Here is a 16,925-nt window from a genome sequence, read left to right on the forward strand (position 1 = left end):
TAAAACAGCATGTACTAAACAAGTGAAAGCAAATGTTGACAGTAGCTAAGAAAGTTAGAACTACAAAATAAAAAAAATGTAAATAAGAGAGGTAAAAAAAGATGATTACAGAGATTAAAAACATAAAAGTGACAACTCAGAAACAGACCTCCATAGTAAAAAATTGTGCTGATTGGAATTCTGAAATGTAAATTGAGCTTGAAGTGGACACTGACATAAAACAAACTAAATAAGAAGTACATCTGTTTAATACCATACAAGGTGAAGGTGAGCAGTCACTTGCCTAGTTGTTAAGTTTTTAATATAATGAAAATAAAACAACACGGTCACTGGTTAGACACAGTCTCAAATTATGTTGTTAACAGTTAATTTGTGTGCTTAAATGATGAGCAATGTTAAATGAAACTTGAAATTAAGACTAGATAAAATAGTTGACTTTGATATTTAGATTTATATGCTTAAAGCCAAGTTTTCGAAAGTTAAATGTACCCAATGATTGCTTGGTATGAGGTTAGTTTATTAGTATTGTACATACACAACTGTAAAATGGATGCATCAGCAATCAGGTTCTTAAATAACAAGTGCAACATGCATAAACACTGTACAATATAGAACAATTAAAAAGTGTTAATAAAGAATTTACTTTGCATAAAATAAAAAAATATTGTTATATATGTTCTTACTAAGGTTTTTTTTATATAAATTTATAAATGCTTGTCATGAAACAGACAGCTGGCTAAGCATCTGTACCACATAAAATACCTACTGCAAGAGTATACATTAGATGTTACATTCCAATTAAAATAAAATAGCAAATGTTTTTACTTACACTGTCTTTCGATATGAAAATGCTGTTGCTGAGAATTAATTGCATTCCCATCTATAAAATGTACAATGTGCTGAACATCTCTGACATTTACTTCCACTGATTTTTCTTTTTTCAGAAATGCCTTTTCTATAATCATGTTAGCTTCAGAATCATAATCGGTTACGTTACTCTTGTGATCTGCATACATCCATTGAACCAATGACTGTAAAAGCTCTCGTTCGTGTTTTACTGCATATTCTTCCTGAACAAAACAAAGTAATCTTTCTATCTCAAGAAATGCACGGTGCACTGAAAATGGATGACCCTTTACTTCCAGGTGTGCTTCAGTGTCACTTAAGAACTCCACAAGGGAAATGCCATAAGTAGCTTCAATGTTTTGCAGTTGTTCATGTTCTTTCATGCCAAGGTAAAATATATGATTATTGTTGATTACATAAGAATGATGGTCAACAAGTAGTGTTCTTTTAATCCATGCCTGTGCCTCTTGCAGGGTTTCATTGTCTTCTCCACAAAGCTCAATCACTGAGCCAACGCTGTCACTTTTGTCAGCTTTGTTTCTTTCAACTTCATCCATCTTGCAATAACTATCTGTAAAAAAATTAAAAAAGAAATCAAGTAAATGAACATTATCTGATTAATTTGAAAGACGTGAGCAAATGTTTTCTCCATAGACTTTTGCAGCTAATGCCTGCCTGATATCTCAGTCCACACTAATAACAGATTAAAGCATTCCTAATTCAATACATTATAAGCAACCATGCATACAAAGTCCATTTTACTGAAGAGGAAAATATAAATAAAATAATGATAATGCAAAAAGAAAAAAAGGAAAAAGACAATGACATCACATATGGTATAAGTAAGAAGTATGGTTAAATGGGCTAGGGCAACAAGCAGCAACTGACCTGAATCCAAGTGACTTAAGCTTAATTTCCAAGATCTCTCCTTGGAAAGTGCAAATTAACTTGGATCAGAGCACCTGGCCCCCAGAAAGTAAGAAATTGTTTCCTGTAGGTACTACTTGGTTAAGAGAAATGGGTATTATCTACCTAGAAGACCTGATTAGATGGTTATACTGTACTGTTAACAAAAGGAATCCAGAGACAGCGCACACAATCCGCACTTTATTCAAAGAATAAAACGTCCAAAACTAGATCACAGAGTTCGTAAACGCTATTAAACATCCAGTACATGTGTTTTCGTCAGCCTGTAGCTTAGACTTCATCAGACAAAATGAATTAACTAATTAAGCATTATATAAGGAAATACATTTAAAAAGACCAATAAAATTCAAGCATCTAAGTTAAAACCAATGAAAATAGTGACAGTCTGGGGAGCTCATTATAATAAAAATGTGAGTGATTTAAAATGATCTAATAAATATGTAAAAAGCTTTTTCCTTTAAAATAATTACAATATTTAAAAGCAGAGGTGTTGATTAAAAAATATTGTAGTTAATTAGGTTTCTAAAACCCACAATAGAATGAAGCTGTTTGGTTAAAAACTGATAAATGTATTTATGTGCACAGTGATTGTAGTAGGTACATAAAAAACAGAAGCATAGACAACAGTGCCCTCTACTGGTCATAAAACTACTTAATGGGTTTCAAACTTGAATTGATCTCAGTTTGAGAGCTGGAATTATTGAGATACATTCATTTAAGCCTGGTGATTTGTTGGCCTCTAATAAAATTTGCCAATACAGTTCCCTGTATTCAAGCCATTCTTCCCAGGGACCTCCTCTTATTTCTTTTTTAACTTGTTCTAAAACAAAAAAGGAGAATGTGGCTTCTTTACAGTTCTTTGTGTGTTTGTACAATGCATTGGTGTCCTTTGCTTTTTGTATCTCATATAAATGTTCATAAATCCGCCTCTTCAATACTCTTTCTGTTTTCCCAACATAATACGAACTGCATTTTGTACACATTGCAAGGTAAACCACTCCCTGGGACTCACAGTTGAATGAACCAGTGCTATATATATTAATGTCCCTTATTTCAATGTATATTTCTCTTTTGTTGGAAATGTAGGGACATTGTTTACAGTGCCCACAATGAAATGTTCCATATGAGGTGTTGTTAAGGCATGCCCTCTCCAAGTAATGATGAGGATCTTTTGTGAGATTGTTCTCTAAAACTTTTTTTATGCTACGTGCATTTTTATATACCATTTTTGGTGTTTTTCCTTTTATGTTCGGTATATCTGAGAAAGAGATGAATTTTTCCCACTCATTGAGGATCATGCTTTTTATCTTGGAGTTGAAGCCATTAAATTCTAAGATAAGTGCTGATTGATAGTCAGATTCAACTGGGGTATGATTTATGTTGATGTTTGTCTGACTCTTAGTGGTGTGCTCACTTAAGGCTTTGTCATTTAGACAGCCTTTTATGGGTTTAAATTTGGTCTTTCTGTGTTGTTCAACTTCCGTTCTAATATTTTTATGAACTCGAGTGGGTATCCTCTGGCAAGGAACATGGCTTCTAGCGTGTTGCATTCCACATAAAAATCTTTGTCCTTGCTTGTCATTCGACAACCTCTAACAAATTGTCCTTTGACAATATTTCTCTTGCAGTGGGTGTGCACTAAGAAAGTGTAGGTAGGAATTGCAGAACGTATTTTTCCGGAATATTTTGGTCTCAAAATCTTTAGAAATTTTGTTCTTTTGGACCTCCACATCCAAGTATTGAAGTCTGTCCACCGAGCTTGTGTGTGTAAAGCTCAAAAAAGAGGTGGTGTGGTTGATATACTCCAAAAAGAGAGATAGTTGGTCACTACCCCCAGTCCAAAAGATAACAATATCGTCAAGAAAACGTCGATATAAGGAACCAATATTGTCGGAATTCAGAATTCAAGATGTAGTTCAATTCCCAACCTGCAAGAACAATGTTAGCATAAGTGGGTGCACACGCCCCCATTGCTACCCCTTTTGTTTGCTGGAAAAATTCTCCATTAAATGTTAGAAAGTTATATTTCAAAATGTTATCCATAAGTCCCACTACGGCAACCTTTTCTATGTGTGTCAAGGTATTGTCCATAAAAATAATGTCCTCAAAGATCCTCATTCCTTCATTGTGTGGGATACAAGTAAAAAGGTCCACCACATCAATGGTGACAAAAATTAAATTCTCCGAATAGAGGGTAGATGTAATGTTCCTAAGTAGGTCCCATGAGTCTTTCAGTATATGACCAAAGTTATTGCAAATATGTTTGATCTTGTTGTCCACAAATTTGGCCATAGGCAGCGTCTTTGAGCAGTCAGCCGACACGATCGGTCTGAGTGGTGGGTCACTTACATTCTTGTGGACCTTCGGAATACCAAATATAATTGGAACCTTTGGTTTAGGCACTGATAAAAACTTATGCATGTTGTTGTTTATTGTTCCTTCAATAATCATGTGGTCAAGTGCCATGTCTATCTTTTGATAAGCCACTTCAACCTCATCCATGGAAACATTTCTATACTTAGTTTCTTCACGAAGAATATTGTTCATTTTTCCTTCGTATATAATGTTCTCCATTATAACTACTCCTCCTCCCTTATCTGGTTTCATGATTCTAATTGATGTGTTCTTCTTTAATTCTTCTAGTGTTGCATATTCCTCCTTTGTTAAATTGTACTTTAAATGTTGTTGTTTAAATTCTTTTCGAATCCCATTTTCCAATACCATCTCAAGGTTTTTCAGTTGTGGGAGAAGCGGAGGGTTGTAAATACTACGTCTTGTAAGGCCACCCTGTGGTTGTTCAGTGTTAGATGGTGCTGGAGGTAAAGTAGCTTTCAAGTTTATTTTCCTAAGAAACAGCTTCATATCAATTATAGTTTTAACTAGGTCTCCTCGAGTACTTGGAATGAATTTAAAACCCTTACTGAGGAGATCAAAGTGTCCCTTATTTAAAATGATATTGCTAAAATTGTAAATGGAAAAATTGTTGAGGGAATGTGTAGTACCTGTATGTAAGATCTCAGTATCACTATTAGTGTCGCTCTCAGTAAAAGATGCAGAGAGGGTTAAAGGACTAGTGAGTGGGGGAACAGTGGTGGTGGGGGTATAGAGGGTATTCCTTAACACCTCCCTCTCCCCCTTCTTCCTCCCCCTCTCTGAAAATTCTGAGGGCCTTGCCCTTTTCTGTGAACATTATATGGTAACTCTAGGTCCTCTAATGGGGGAAATTCATTGTCATAGTCCTCAAAAACCCATTCTGTGTTTTTATTTTTATATTGACCTTTATAATAGTTACCTCTCATGTAGTCAGTCTGGTTTTTGACATTATGTGCGTTTCCCCTGAATGGTGGTGATGGGTAATTCGCATTGTTTTTTATATTCATCCAAGTCCCTCTTAAGTTTATTAATTTTCCTCTGCTCTAGCGTTTTACATTTTGCATCTATTTCTAACCTTAAATTAAAATATTTGTCCTTTTCCTGTTTTATTTCGAAGAACAAATCATGTTTGATAAAATTATCTAAAGCAACAATTTCATCCTCAAGGTCTGCTAACTGTTTAGTGTTTTCTTTAATGATGCGTCGCAAAATTTCTAAACCACATCTATTAAAAATGTCTATAAGGTCTTTATGGTATGCAGTCCCTATTTCAACATTATTAGGGTATTTCCAAACCCTGAGCCCCTTAGGTACAATATTGTGCTTAATGCAGGTTGTAAGATACTTAATTTTCAATGCATGACATTTTGTATGTGTACATACATTTATGCAATTTATCTAATTTAACACTATAGGAATCACCATCCTGTGGTGAATCATCATTATTCGTGGAAATATTAAATCCACGCTGGTTATGTAGCCAGTCAGTTAAATTGTCATTGTTAAAATACTCATTAGGTGGTGGAATCGAACAGTACCTGGAGCATTGCTGCCCGTAGCATTAGAAGTAGTCCCAACACGCCCATTGATGGCTTGTGCTCCAGAAGAAAGTTCTACTGTAGTTAAAGAGCCCAAAATTGCTGGTGTATTGGCAGGGTCAAATGTGCCACCGTTCGGTTCTGCCCCATCTTCGGACGTAGAGCCGGAATCATGGTATAGCCTTTTCCTCTTCTGTTTGGTTCCTCTCAACCTTTCGGTCCCTTCCTGTTTGTTAGATACATCCGTTGACTTCCTGCCAGTCAGAGCAAAGCACATCGGCGTGAGTAACTCTATCAGCTCAGTGAGCTGTCCGATGAGCTTGCGGGTCTGCCCTACTTCCTCACGGCAAGATGAGTGTGAGCTGTCTGCCATAGCTGTGCTCCCAACCAAGAAAACAGCCAAAAGGAGCCAGCAAAACACAAAACTGATAACAAAAGGAATCCAGAGACAGCGCACACAATCCGCACTTTATTCAAAGAATAAAACGTCCAAAACTAGATCACAGAGTTCGTAAATGCTATTAAACATCCAGTACATGCGTTTTCGTCAGCCTGTAGCTTAGACTTCATCAGACAAAATGAATTAACTAATTAAGCATTATATAAGGAAATACACTTAAAAAGACCAATAAAATTCAAGCATCTAAGTTAAAACCAATGAAAATAGTGACAGTCTGGGGAGCTCATTATAATAAAAATGTGAGTGATTTAAAATGATCTAATAAATATGTAAAAAGCTTTTTCCTTTAAAATAATTACAATATTTAAAAGCAGAGGTGTTGATTAAAAAATATTGTAGTTAATTAGGTTTCTAAAACCCACAATAGAATGAAGCTGTTTGGTTAAAAACTGATAAATGTATTTATGTGCACAGTGATTGTAGTAGGTACATAAAAAACAGAAGCATAGACAACAGTGCCCTCTACTGGTCATAAAACTACTTAATGGGTTTCAAACTTGAATTGATCTCAGTTTGAGAGCTGGAATTATTGAGATACATTCATTTAAGCCTGGTGATTTGTTGGCCTCTAATAAAATTTGCCAATACAGTTCCCTGTATTCAAGCCATTCTTCCCAGGGACCTCCTCTTATTTCTTTTTTAACTTGTTCTAAAACAAAAAAGGAGAATGTGGCTTCTTTACAGTTCTTTGTGTGTTTGTACAATGCATTGGTGTCCTTTGCTTTTGTATCTCATATAAATGTTCATAAATCCGCCTCTTCAATACTCTTTCTGTTTTCCCAACATAATACGAACTGCATTTTGTACACATTGCAAGGTAAACCACTCCCTGGGACTCACAGTTGAATGAACCAGTGCTATATATATTAATGTCCCTTATTTCAATGTATATTTCTCTTTTGTTGGAAATGTAGGGACATTGTTTACAGTGCCCACAATGAAATGTTCCATATGAGGTGTTGTTAAGGCATGCCCTCTCCAAGTAATGATGAGGATCTTTTGTGAGATTGTTCTCTAAAACTTTTTTTATGCTACGTGCATTTTATATACCATTTTGGTGTTTTTCCTTTTATGTTCGGTATATCTGAGAAAGAGATGAATTTTTCCCACTCATTGAGGATCATGCTTTTATCTTGGAGTTGAAGCCATTAAATTCCAAGATAAGTGCTGATTGATAGTCAGATTCAACTGGGGTATGATTTATGTTGATGTTTGTCTGACTCTTAGTGGTGTGCTCACTTAAGGCTTTGTCATTTAGACAGCCTTTTATGGGTTTAAATTTGGTCTTTCTGTGTTGTTCAACTTCCGTTCTAATATTTTTTATGAACTCGAGTGGGTATCCTCTGGCAAGGAACATGGCTTCTAGCGTGTTGCATTCCACATAAAAATCTTCGTCCTTGCTTGTCATTCGACAACCTCTAACAAATTGTCCTTTGACAATATTTCTCTTGCAGTGGGGGGGGGTGTGCACTAAGAAAGTGTAGGTAGGAATTGCAGAACGTATTTTTCCGAAATATTTTGGTCTCAAAATCTTTAGAAATTTTGTTCTTTTGGACCTCCACATCCAAGTATTGAAGTCTGTCCACCGAGCTTGTGTGTGTAAAGCTCAAAAAGAGGTGGTGTGGTTGATATACTCCAAAAAGAGATAGTTGGTCACTACCCCCAGTCCAAAAGATAACAATATCGTCAAGAAAGCCGATATAAGGACCAATATTGTCGGAATTCAGAATTCAAGATGTAGTTCAATTCCCAACCTGCAAGAACAATGTTAGCATAAGTGGGTGCACACGCCGCCCCCATTGCTACCCCTTTTGTTTGCTGGAAAAATTCTCCATTAAATGTTAGAAAGTTATATTTCAAAATGTTATCCATAAGTCCCACTACGGCAACCTTTTCTATGTGTGTCAAGGTATTGTCCATAAAAATAATGTCCTCAAAGATCCTCATTCCTTCATTGTGTGGGATACAAGTAAAAAGGTCCACCACATCAATGGTGACAAAAATTAAATTCTCCGAATAGAGGGTAGATGTAATGTTATACTGTACTGTTCTAACTGTTCAGCTGGAAATATTCTGCAACATTGTATTTTGCCTTCAGCATAACAGAAGTATTTGCCTTTATTGTTATTTCAGCAAAATCACAGTCTTATAAATCACTGCTGGAGTTGTAGAACACAGGGGGAAAAAAAACACTAATGCTTGCAATGAATCCCCAAATTTAAAATGACTTAAACATCTCAGAAATACTGTCAGTAAACTTTAGTTATAGCCTCAACACATCAGTGGCTGGTATATATAAATAATTAATGCAGCATGAAATACCTAATATTATGGTCATTGGCAACTGAGGGAAACACATAGTCCAACTGTGCTACCAAGAAAACAGTGCAGTATGCACTGCATGTACTAGTAGTAGCCATCCTTCGATTCCACAGGATCACAAGTTTGCGGCTCTATTGGACTGATTCGAGCAGCATCTTCTGTGGCTGTGCAATCCAATCAAAGAGTGGCAGTCCTTTCTTAGCAGCAGTAGGCAGATGTTGGTCTAGTATCATGGGTATGAATCTTCCTGAGGGCTCTCTAAGGCTCTGCTCTACATGCCAAAATGGTTTAATTCATAGCAGTAGCTTCCTTCACTTCTGTTTCCAGGCATACTTGCCTGAGGCGATAGAATACTAGATGTTTGCGGTGATGGAGACTGTGCTGAGGTCACTCTTGTATATATCCTTGTAGTGTAATTTGGGTTGCCCTTTTGGACTCTTTCCAGACTCCAGCTCTCCAAAAAGAAAGTCTTTCAGTATTCAGCCATCCATCATGAGTGAGATACGACCCAACCAGTGCATTTGTCTCTGTTTCAGGAGGGTGAACATGGAGGGTGTGCCCATCCTCTCAAGTACTGTGCTGTTGGGGATCTTGTCCTGCCATGAGATACAAACTATGCACCTACAGCTGCACATATGGAATACATTGAGCTGCTGTTCCTATTTTGAGCACAGAGTCCATGTTTCACTAGCATGCAGTAATATGCTCAAAACACAGGCAGTGTAAACCTGCACCTTGGTGTGCACAGTGAGCTTATTATTAGCCCATACTGCCTTAGTCAGAGCAGAAAACACTGTGGTTGCTTTTCCAATGCACATGTTGATCTTGCTAACAAGTGACATTTTGTCAAATTGTAGAACCTAGGTACACAAACTCATGGACAATCTCCAGCTCATAGTCGCTCACCCTGACTGATGGCTCATTGCCCACATTTTGGCCCATCACCTGGGTCTTCTTTAAACTTATTGTGAGGCCAAATTCCATACATGCATCTGTAAAGTGAATCATAAGCGACTGAAGTTCCTGCTGAATATGAGCAGTAATAGCTGCATTATCAGAGAACAGCAACTCCCTTAGATGCCTCCTAAACAGCCTAACCTTCGATCAAAGCCTCAACAATTTGAAGAGCTTGCCATTAATTCTGGTACAGAGAAAGTTATCCTTTATAGCAGTTCTAAAAGCAGATTTCAACAGAACTGAAAAGAAGATATGAATATAACACATGCACACACACGTGTGTGTGTGTGTGTGTGTGTGTGTGTGTGTGTGTGTGTGTGTGTGTGTGTATTTATATGTATGTATAACATGCAAATAAGAGACATTATGGAAATGAGAGGTGTGACATATGCAAATGGCATCAAACATGGTAGAGTGATTCAGAATCATAACTGAGGTGTGCAGTTATTCTGGACGGCAGGATTTCCTGGCAAGCAGCGTGCCTTATGCGATAAGATGTTAAGAGTAGCATTTATACAAGTGAAACAGGACAAAAGTGGCAGCACTCAAAGCCAGTGTTTGTGATGCCACTCATCATTGCTCATCATATCACAGCTGGGTCTACAAGCAGCTAACTTACTGCCATCTCCACAACTGTGTCATAGTTAACTGCTAACATGTAGATACAGATGTCATCCTCACATGGAATCGCCGGGAAATGCATAGAATGCCTATCCCAACAGACATTAAGCTACGTGTAGTGTTAACTAGTAAGTACCCTAAAATGGAGGAGTTTTGAATACATTAGCTTCATAAATCCTATACCAGTTCCTTGACATGATGCTGTATAGCATGTGAAGTATATATTTTTCCCATGGACCTATACCAGTTCCTTGACATGATGCTGTATAGCATTTGAAATATAAAGAAGTTATGTCTTACCATAATGTTCCACCTGTATTGTTGATCCTCATTCAGTCATTTGGAACCGAGCCGGCCATCTTCCAAGCTCACGTCAGCTACAAACTCTCGTACTAAACTTTTACCCAGACTTCCCCTCTCCCTGTTACCTCAGACTGAGTTTGCAAGTCAAAAGAAGGTAGAGGCTACCTCTGGTCAAATGACCTAAAAGAACCAGATGGTGAGATCCACTAGAAGCCACAGGAGGGGAAAGGAGGGAGGGTTGTAATGACTGAACGAGGATCAACAATACAGATGGAACGTTATGGTAAAACATAACTTCTTTATCTGATATTGTTAATCCTCATTCATTTCTTACGTATGGGACAGAGTCCCCAGCTACCTCTATTCTTGGGAGGTTCTCATGGAAGGACACTCCTGAGCACCATAGAACCAAAAGATGCTCTTCCCCTGGAGGCCAAATCCAATTTGTAATGATTGATGAAGGTATGAGGCGTAGCCCAAGCTGCAGCTGCACAGAGTAGGCAATGGAATATTACATTGTGTATAAATGAAGATGACAAGGTCTTTCAACCATCTAGCCAATGTGACCTTACCAAGAGCACATCCTAATCTAGGTCCAGAATAGGCCAAAAGTAACTGGTCTGATTTACGAGAAGCCTTAGTCCTGTTCAAGCAGAAGCAAATTTGCCTGTGAATATCTAGGGTACGTAGGCAATACTCTCCTTTGTTTGAATGATTGGGGAAGAAAACTGGCAATTCAATGGTTTGATTAATGGACATTTCAGAGATCACTTTTAGCAGAAATGAAGGAATAGTTCTCAAAGACACTCTATCTCTACGAAAAATCAAGTATGGACTCTTGATGCATAAGGCTTGAAGCTCAGAGATACGTCTGGCAGAAGTAATGGTGACCAAAAACAAGGTTTTCCATGACAAATATCTGAGGTCGTAAGAAGAAGCTGGTTCGAAGGGTGACATTGTCAGAGCTTGTAGAACTAATGACAGGTCCCATGGTTGAATAGGTTTCTCTAAAAGGGGGCTTTAGATGATTCACACCTTTTATGCAGGTCTTGCATAATTTGTGTGACATAAGAGAGGAGTCTTGGACACCCTCATGGAAATTAGATATCGCAGCCAAATAAACTCTAATGGTAGAGGCCAACAGACCCGATTGAAATAGGTCGGCCAGATACTATAGTATTATCGACACTGGTGCTGAGAAGGGATCTACTTGTCTACTTGTTTTTCTTTCAGCCAACAGGTAAATCTTTTCCACTTGCTTAGTTAAGTAATTCTAGTGGAAGACTTATGAGATGCAATAAGAATGTCCCGTACTGGTAAAGAAAGATCATTCTGCCTGGCAATCAAGGGAATTGGAGGAGCCAAGCTGTGAGCTTCAGGCTGTCCAAATTAGGATGAATCAGGTTCTGCGGATGTGAGATCAACCCCAGGGTTGAATGGAGAATCCATGGTTGATCTAGCAGGTGAGGCCAAAGGAAGGGGAACCAAATTTGACAAGGCCAATATGGTGCTATGAGGATCACCTTGCTCTTCAACTGACGGGCTTTCTTCAGAAACTGGGGAATGAGGGGGAGAGATGGGAATGCATAAAGAAGACCCAAGAGCCAATCGTAGACTAGAGCGTCCCTGGGTGACTGTCCCAGAAGGGGAATCAGGGAGAAGTAGTTTCTGCATTTGTAGTTGGTCGGGGATGCAAAGAGGTCGCAGCAAGGATGGCCCCAGTGGTGGAAGATCTCCATCGGTATCAAGGGATTCAGGGACCACTCGCAAGATTGCAGAAAAATCATCCATTACTTTTGATTTTTAATTGAGCACCAGTATTATTTTACGATGGGATTGTGCAGGTTACAACAGGACAAAATACAATGTTAAAAGGGAGGAATGATAACATTTTTGGTGACTATAACATGATACTTTGGAAATGCTGAAATATTTGCTTATTCTTTAGAACAAGTTGTGTAAGCATTTTAACCGATGGAACACTTTGTCAGGGTAGGTAACCTATGCCTAGTGATTGTATTTTCAGGAAAGAAAAAAAAGAGGAAGAGGTAATGGAATGAACAGAAATGCATTTTCCTATCTCGGCGAATCAAGAACAAATTCACTGAAATTCTTTTTAGTAGAAATTGCAGTATTTTACTGTCTCTGTGGATAGTATCGGCTAAACACTTTGTAATAAGCAGGATTTTTTCTGCACTTTTGCTGCTGTGTCAGCCTCTGTGTATGTCTTGGTTTGTCATTTAAATTGTACTCGCGACCAAAAAAAAAAAAAAAAAAAAGAGCTTAATGACTAAGGTGTTTGCCTTACAAACACAGGGTTCGAGTCTCACAAGGGATAATTGGCTAGGCTTAAAATGGTTCACAAGAGCAGTTAGCTTAGACTAAACTATGAATTAAATGCACCTGCTGAGTCTGTCTGCTATCACGTTGGAACTCCCGGGAATGTGCGTTGCTAGAAGAAAATGGTTGGTAGCCATCGCCCATTGCCATATCCTCATTGCCTCTCGACAAAGGAGGTAAGATTTGGTTCCACCCTGTTTACTGATGTACCAGACCACTGCCATGTTGTCTGATTGTATTGCAATCGTCCCAGACGGCAGCAGGGGATGGAATACTTGCAACGCCAGAAGCACTGCCCTCAGCTCTAGAACATTTATATGCAGTTGGGCCTTCAGGGAGGCATCCATGGTCACTATAGCCATGGGCTGCTGGGGGGAGAAGGGGCGAGACCATTGTGATAGGTTGCAGGTCATCCACCAATTTAAATCCTGTTTGCACCTGTGAATTACTCAAATCTTGGCTGAAAGAGGATATTGGAAAGGATACCATTGGGTGAGCAGTAGCCATTGTAGAAGCCTCATGTGAAACCTGGCCAGGGGGACAATGGTGATGGAGGCTGCCATGGAACCCAACAGCTGTAGGACAGAGTGAGCTGTGGATTTCTCCCTTGAAAGGATTGAGATCAGTTGTTGCTTTATCCTTAGAATTCTGTGCTCTGGAATGAATGCTCTTCAATTCTTTGTATCCAAGATGACCCCTATGAATTCTGTGGACTGAGATGGGGTGAGATTGGATTTTTGTCAGTTTATGGTTATGCCTATCCTTTGTGCAGCAAGGTGAGAGTATGCCAAGGCTTCTTCCAATAGATGTCTGGTGGGGGTGGAGATGAGCCAGTCGTCTAGGTATGGAAACACCTGGAATCCTTGTAGTCGCAAGTGAGCTGTGACGACTGCCATGCACTTTGTGAACACTCTGGGGGTTGTAGAGAGTCCAAAGGGCAGTACTCTGAACTGGTAGTGAGTGGCTCCCACACAGAAGCACAGAAATCTTCTTGATGGACTGTCCACTTTTATGTGGTAGTACGCATCCTGAAGATCTATCGAGAACATCCAATCGTCTTTTTACAAAAGTGGGAGGATAGACTGTATTGTGACCATCCAGAATTTTTGTACTCTTACAAACTTGTTTAATACACTGAGATCCAAAATTGCTCTCCAGTCCCCAGTTTTCTTTGGCACCAAAAATAGTCTTGAGTAAAATCTGGATCCTATCTGGTCTGGAGGGACTATCTGGCTGACTCTTTTTCTTAGCAGCTTTGTTATCTCCAGTACTGCTTCTTCCCTTTGACTGGGTGAAACGTCGGGTAGGTTTTTTAAAGGGACAGGACAAAGATTGAAGGGGATATGATAACCTCTGGTTATAATCCTTTGTACCCAAGAATCCGTGGTGATGGTTAGCCAGGTAGAAGGGTACAAGTAGAAACGACCCCCAACCACCTCCAGAGGAAAGGAGTTGGGCCGCTCTTTAGGAGCGCTGGTAGGATTGGCCAGGAAAAGACTCTCTGGAACCCTGGTTACATGGACCCCCTCTGTCCCGAAAAGGGCATCTTCCCTGTGAGTTCCCCCTCTGCCTCTAGCAGAGAACACGGCCTGCGTGTCATGGAAAGGACCCTGAGACTTCTTGAACCATATCTTCCCACTCTTTTGGTTTTGGGAGAAAGCATGTTGAGGGGAAGAATAACGGACAACTACGGCAGAAAGGTTCTTACCGTCCTGTTCACATCTGGCCAGTGTGCTTTTAACTTTGGGTCCAAACAACGCAAAGGCTTCAATGGGAGAGTTAAGAAAGGAAGCCTTAAAGGGTTCCGCAAAATTGCACAAGCACATCCAGGCTTGTCTCAAGACCACGCCTGAACCCGCCTCTCTAACTGCTCCTTCTGATGCATGAGATATCAGTCGCATGGAGGAGTTAGATATTGACTCAGTGGTGGCCAGCTGAGAGGACACTTTGTCATGGACCTCATCAGACACGGCACCAGCCAAGGTTTCAGAGAGCTTGGAAATTAGATCCCTTTGAAGCCTGGTAAAGTGTGCCATATAATTCAGAGACCTGATAGCAAAGGTCGCTGATGCAAAGGTGCGCTTCCCTATCCTGTCCAGGGCCCAGGACTCTTTGTTGGGTGGATGGACAGTCTGACTTTCTTCTTCCGCCAGATCCTTTTTGGTTGCGGCCACCACCACCACCGTATCCACAGGAAGACCTTTGGACCAATGGGGATCCGCAGCAGGAGGGGACAAAATTTTATCTGGCCTCCGGGGGATAGCCTAAACGGTGTCAGGAGCCTTCCATGCACACTGCCCAATGAGCTGGACCAGTTCATCGGCAGGTGGAGTAACCCAGGAGGTAGGAGGCCGGATGAGAAAAGCCTGCAAGAACACAGACTCCTCAGAGGTCAGATTAGAGGGCTACCAGTCACCTCTCTGTTTAAGGATTTTGAGGATATCACCAAAGGATACCTCAGAGGGTGACCGAGGGGATCCTTCCCCATCATCAAAGTCTGTGTCTTCAATGAGGGACTCCTCTGTGGAGTCCATGTGCTTCCTCTTGCACAAACTTTTCCGGTGAACTTCCTCAGAGGGGGACACTGGGGAAGACAATGGAAAGGGGGTTTCCTGTGGGAATATGTCCTGACACCCTTGCGCCCGGTGTCCGCTAGGTGCGACTTGTGAACATAGTGGTCCAGAGGAAGACGGGGAGATAGACAGCACAGTATCGCCAGCAGACACCAGAGCCTTCTCCATCAGTTGGAAGGCTGGTCCACGTGAAGAGGGGTGAGTGTCCAGGACAGGGGTCACCCCTCCCCTAAGTGGCTCAGCCTGCTGACCCGGAGTCCCTGGATGGCTGTGAAACATAAAATTACGCGTGTCACAACTATCATCCTGGGTCGTAGCAAAACTCTCCTGCAACGAAGGCAACTGCGGTTCCATAGTGAGGCCCATAAAGGGAACCGTAGAGGGGGAAGACTGTGTTATATCAAGGGGCTTCAAAGGCAATGAAGGAGGAGAATAAGAAGGGGTCTTTGGGGATGGGTGATCACCTCCCAAGGAAGGATAGGTCCTGGGGGCGGGATACCTCTGGCCAGAAGCACTTGATCCACAAGATGCAACACGTCGTGTTCAGAAAGGCTTCTAGTGGACTTCACGGACACAGCTAAGGGAGAAAAAGGTCTATCCACAGACGAGACAAACTCGGTGCCCACCTCACCAGTCTGCACTGAGAACAGTGGTGCCGAGAGAGACTGGACTACGGGTATCTGCACCGAGGAAATCATTGGTGCCGAGGTTACGGTCTGCACTGACAAAAAGATCGGTGCCAAAGTGGTTGCCGGTACCGAAGCTGGAACCGAAAAAATTGGTGTCAATAACTGAGGCGTTGGTTCCGGGTAAGATGTCGGAGCCGATGTGGTTAAGGTCTGCACTGAATGAACAGCCGGTGCCAATGTAGTAGTCTGAAACGAGGAGCCCCTCGGTACCGATACAGTAAAGGCTACAGTAGACGGAGCCGAAATCACTGATGGCGCCGAAGGTCAAGGCACCGAAAGCGCTGGGGCCAACAGAGTGAGCTCTGAAGCACAAAGCTTAGCCTTCTTGGGTCTTGGTTGTCGGGAGTCCCCAGCCGGGGACAAAGGCAGAGACTTGGCTTTTGCAGGATCATCCAATTTTTTCTTATGGGCTCTAGGAGGGGTTGAAGCCTCCGACCCAGAAATAGCCTCTGAAAATGGAGACTTAAGAAGTCCCTTCAGTAACAATTTATTTTTCCTCTCAATCAAAGTTCTGTTGGAAAGGTTCTTACAAATACCACAGGGCAGGGTCAACAGATAAGTGAGACACACCCAAGCAATAGACACACAGAGTGTGCCATCTGATATAGGTAATTTGTGTCCACAATATGAACACCTTTTAAACCCTGGACTACCTTTTTTATCTGCCATGACAGAAAATGAGAGAGAAGAAAGGTTACCAGCATTGGTACGAAAGAATACCCGAAGGTAATGAAGAAAGGAAGGGTTTACCAACGATGGTAAGGGAGAAAATACCTTGCGGTAAAAAGTGCAGAGTAAAGAGAAGGCAACTCAAGGAAATATAGACACTAAATGCGATAAGGTAAGGCACAACAAATTAGAAACTTTTCTGACAGAAAACTTTATATTAGACTAGTCTGGCAACAAATATCTATACTTAGTTCAAGAGAAGTAGCTTGACATGACCGAATGGTGATGCAGCAAACGAAATCTGGGG

General features: G+C 40.5%; 1 protein-coding gene across 1 annotated transcript in view; it reads right to left on the reverse strand.

Annotated features, from left to right (window-relative positions):
• Positions 1-766: 766 nt before the first annotated feature.
• Positions 767-16,925, reverse strand: part of LOC122804843 (protein mono-ADP-ribosyltransferase PARP9-like) — a 1,196,663-nt gene continuing 1,180,504 nt past the window's right edge. The window contains exon 7 of the mRNA XM_044074996.1: positions 767-1,417. Coding sequence (XP_043930931.1) covers positions 822-1,417 — 596 coding nt within the window. The 3' untranslated portion in view covers positions 767-821. The remainder of the gene's footprint in view (positions 1,418-16,925) is intronic.

The sequence above is a fragment of the Protopterus annectens genome, chromosome 6.part0, assembly GCF_019279795.1.
Source record: "Protopterus annectens isolate FY-2018-M chromosome 6.part0, PAN1.0, whole genome shotgun sequence".
NCBI classification, from domain to species: domain Eukaryota; kingdom Metazoa; phylum Chordata; order Ceratodontiformes; family Protopteridae; genus Protopterus; species Protopterus annectens.